The 4,862-nt window shown below is 35.9% G+C and overlaps 1 protein-coding gene across 1 annotated transcript; it reads left to right on the forward strand.

The window, feature by feature from the left end:
* Nucleotides 1–1,209: 1,209 nt before the first annotated feature.
* Nucleotides 1,210–4,201, forward strand: LOC112665331 (olfactory receptor 2AJ1-like). Its single transcript, XM_025454984.1, has 2 exons — nucleotides 1,210–1,275; nucleotides 3,239–4,201. Exons 1-2 carry the CDS (start codon nucleotides 1,210–1,212, stop codon nucleotides 4,199–4,201), a joined length of 1,029 nt encoding a protein of 342 aa, XP_025310769.1.
* The last annotated feature ends 661 nt before the right edge of the window (nucleotides 4,202–4,862 follow it).

Genomic DNA, 4,862 nt, shown 5'->3' on the forward strand with positions numbered 1-4,862 from the left:
ACAAATTATTTTAAGATTTGTGTGGAATCAGAAAAGACCCCGAATAGCCAGGGGAATTTTAAAAAAGAAAACCATATCTGGGGGCATCACAATGCCAGATTTCAGGTTGTACTACAAAGCTGTGGTCAACAATTTCCTTTAAAACCAATATCACACTTCATTATAATAATGGTCTGTTTCCTTCACCTTACTGATGTCAGAGGTGAAGTTCACGTATCTTTTAATCCTTAAAGTCTAAACTACAGTTTGTCTAACACAGACACTGAACTCAACAGAAATGTGTAGAATGAAAGAATAATAGTAAGTCAGTGAAATGATTTGTGGAAAGATTGAGGGATTAAGTTACAATTTGTCAAAACAGAAATCTGAAATTCACTTACTTTACCATAAAAATTATTTAAATCTAGCAGAAATATTATATATTTAATATATTATAAATGCATTTACATATAATGGAAATGTATACATTTACATATAATATACTATTATATATAATAGTGTGTTTATATACATATGCATATATGTATATGTATATATGTATATATATATGCACACACACTCAGGAATGTAAAATCTCAGATGTATGCTGAAAAAAAAGGAAAAATGTAACATTTTAATTGTTTTGCAAATAGTTCACAATACAGTATTGGATATCACTGAAAGAAATACTTGATAGGATTTCAACTTTCTTGACTTATTCTGTGAACTATTAATTACTCTATGACACATCAACTTGGCCAAGTCACTTTATTTCAATGAGTATCATTTCCTTGTTTATATAATATAATACTACATATGTATTCCTTTACCTGGTCTAATTATAAAAACTACATTTAAAATGTCATTTAAGGGCAGCCTGGGTGGCTCACCGGCTTAGTGCCACCTTCAGCATGATCCTGGGGACCTGGGACTGAGTCCCATATCGGGTTCCCTGCATAGAGCTTGCTCCTCCCTCTGCCTGTGTCTCTGTCATTCTCTCTCTCTCTCTCTGTCTCTGTCTTTCATGAATAAATAAATAAAAATCTAAATAAATAAATAAATAAATAAATAAATAAATAAATAAATATGATTCACTACATCTGGAGAAGTGTACAGGCATTATTTAATCAGGCAACTTTAATTAACTGCAACTTTTTATTTCATAAGCCCTATGAAACTGAAAATCTGATATTGTATTATTAACTTTTCAGAAGCTATAAAGTGCAAAATATGCAAGCAAAGCTTATTGTCACACAATTATTGTCAATTTATATCCTCAAGGTACAGGCCTTGGCAGTTTTGAGTGTTCAAAATATCTAAAAAGCAGGAGAAAAGAAAAAAAAACAGAACCCATCTTCTGAAAATATTACCAAATATAATATATTTGGAATATAAATAATAGTGAAAGGGATTATAAGGGAAGGGAGAAGAAATGTGTGGGAAATATCAGAAAGGGAGACAGAACATAAAGACTCCTAACTCTGCGAAACGAACTAGGGGGGGGTGGAAGGGGAGGAGGGCAGGGGGTGGGGGTGAGTGGGTGATGGGCACTGAGGGGGGCACTTGACGGGATGAGCACTGGGTGTTATTCTGTATGTTGGTAAATTGAACACCAATAAAAAATTATTTTATTAAAAAAATATTACCAAACTATAGGGTTCAGAAAAGGAGATTTGTCCATTAATAAGGCAGAATGCAACATACAACATGAGAGATTGATGACCACAGAATATAGGAGGTGAGAGAAATACCATGTCTCAGGACCACAGAAGAAAGAACATTTGAGATGGAACTTTGAAAATGGGCAATATACCTTATCCATCAAATCAAAGCTGAGTTCTTGTTTCTCTACTCAGTAGTTTTTGGAAAATTGTCTCAAACTTATGGATTATTCACAACCTTCCCCCATCACACTCATACACCTTCTATAAATCCCTGTACTTAACATTATTTTAATTGCACCTACAGGTACAGGCAAAACTGCAAGAAATAGAGGAATTGCTTTGACTTATTATGAAAACATGCACATGTTTGGGACTGATTAGGTACCTTAAGGCATTGATTTTGCCACTTATGCAAAGTAAATTTCAAATTATGCCCAATATAGGCATTTAACCCTGTTGACCAAAAAATGTTCTAGAATCTCTATGCTCCCTAATTATTTTAATCTGCATATCACTCCTGTGGTGTGGGTATACTTCAGTTCAATTTTACAAGGAAAAGAGATAAGAGACACAGAAAGATGATCCAACTACACCAAGGCAATCATGCAGGTAAATGTGATGATTTGATGAAGAGAGCTTCAAACTCTAGTACTGATCATCAGGAGGCTGTGCTTTTAACTGATCTACAACACTGCATCTGCTTCTATAGTTTATAAGTCCAACTAAACCTTTGCTAAGCAAGATATTCTATATTTTAAAATAAAGAATTTCTTCAAAGATGGACCTTAACAGTCTCCTCCATCATGACCTTCTGTCTTACTTTTGTACAGCATCAGCTGATAGCTTGAATTACTTTGATGAGATAAACTGCATGCAGAGTAGGGAAACTTCTGTGAAACTAGAAACAACAACATTTGTGAAGTCTTCTTAAATACTGATGCTATTATTAGAAATTCTAGTTTACCTAACTTAAGAGATACTTGAGTTGGGATTAGAGCAAGAAAGACTCATGGGAAAATGGGCAAATTCTCTATGTGAGAGAGAAAAGGCAAGCACAAATAACACTCAATTCTGCAAATTCTTATCTGTCCTCAGGTTATCAAAGCCTCTTATCATCTTCAAGAGAATCTTCATTTGCTATAAAGTCTCCTAGGACTGAGTGAAAGTGTTGATTTTTTAAAATTTAAAATGATCATAACTCTCCTGTTGAAGTTATATCTGCACAGAACCTCAAGGTGATGAATTTGTAAGTGCTTAAAAATATACACATGATACATTTTCATCAAATTGATTAGCTTTTAGTTGATAGAACTTTAAATGTATCTGTGTTCTTATTTGGTTACTATTAGTGACTACAGTTTGTAACAGTAGCTACAGTATGTGAATAGTAGTTTATTGAGTAATTTATGAGATATAATTTTATATGTCAATAAGTTATTTATAACACTAAAGAGATCTCAACAAGGAACACAATCAGCGTGAACATATTCAGAAGAGTCCTGATAGTAAGAAAAGTAGATGAGATGCACGGCAACATATCAGATGGAATGGTGTTCTTACCATTGTTTTCTGGGCAATAATGTTCAGCCATGGAGAGAAACAATAAGACCATCACCACAGATTTTATCCTCTTGGGGCTCTGGCCTGAGTTTAGCCACCTTGCGGTCCTTATCTGCTTCATTCTTATGGTTTACCTTATGGCTGTAATGGGCAATGCTGTTCTCATTCTCCTCATCTGGTTGGATTCTCGACTCCACTCTCCTATGTACTTCTTGCTCAGCCAGCTCTCCCTTATTGATGTGGCCTTGATCTCAACTACAGTCCCCAAAATGGTCACCAACTTCTTCTCAGGGAAAAGGACCATATCACAGATTGGCTGTGGAGCTCAGATTTTATTCAGCTTAACCTTGGGAATTTCTGAGTGCCTTCTACTGACTCTCATGTCCTATGACCGCTACATTGCCATCTGCAATCCACTACGTTACTCAATCTTGATGAGCCATACCACCTGTAAACAGATGGTTGTTGGGTCCTGGGCAGGAGGGGCAATAACTTCCCTGGTTCATACAGCCTATGTCATGCACTTAGCCATCTGTCATCCTCGAGAGATCCCACACTTCTTGTGTGAGGTCATGGCACTCCTTAAGCTCACTTGTGAGGACATTTCAGCCTATGTGAAGTCAGTGGTGGTCTCAAGCTTTCTGGTGGTCCTCATCCCTCTGAGTCTCATCCTGGCTTCCTACATCCACATATTTCTTGCTGTCCTCCGCATGAACTCCCTTGAAGGTAAAAACAAGGCCTTGGCCACATGCTTCTCCCACCTCTGTGTGGTCAGTCTCTACTTTGGCCCTGCCATATTAGTCTATATGAGGCCAGGATCCTTTAAAACTCCCAAAATAAACCAGTCCCTTTTTATGTTTAATGCCATTCTTACTCCTATGCTTAATCCCCTCATCTATAGCCTGAGAAACAAGGATGTCATAGCAGCTCTGAAGAGTATAATCATCAGTAGAATCCTCCTAAAAAAGATGAAAAGACAGCTAGGTTGCCATACATAATTATAATCATTTATTTGAACATTGATTTGTTCTAAAAGCCTTTAATACTTAACAAATATTTTATGAGAATAATGGATATATGAGAGGTCCTTTGTTTCAATCCCCATATTGTGTGAAAATAAAAAATAAAATGAAATATAAAATAAATTTTGATGTTCTTATAACACAACCCAAAGGTCTAATTCTTCCAACAAAAAAATCCTGAAAATGCACTGCTTTTATAAATAACAGACATCATTTTTGCTCATATATATGTACTCCTCTGGCTAAACATACTTATGAATAAGAAGGCATGAGCTGCTCCTAAGAACAGTGAGGGAATTAAGAATTTTTTTTGAGTGTTATTATTTTTTTTTAATTTTTTAAAATTGTAGTTCAATTTGCCAACATTTAGCATAACACCCAGTGCTCATTCCTCCAAGTGCTCCCCTCAGTGCCCATCACCCAGTCACCCTAACCCCCCACTCACCTCCCTTTCCACTACCCCTTGTCTGTTTCCCAGAGTTAGGTGTCTCTCAAGTTTTCTCACCCTCACTGATATTTTCACTCATTTTCTCTCCTTTCCCTTTATTCCCTTTCACTAATTTTTATATTCCCCAAATGAATGAGACTACATAATGTTTGTTCTTCTCTGATTGACTTATTTCACTCAGCATACTAC

Source organism: Canis lupus, chromosome 14, assembly GCF_003254725.2.
Source record: "Canis lupus dingo isolate Sandy chromosome 14, ASM325472v2, whole genome shotgun sequence".
Taxonomy (NCBI): Eukaryota; Metazoa; Chordata; class Mammalia; order Carnivora; family Canidae; genus Canis; species Canis lupus.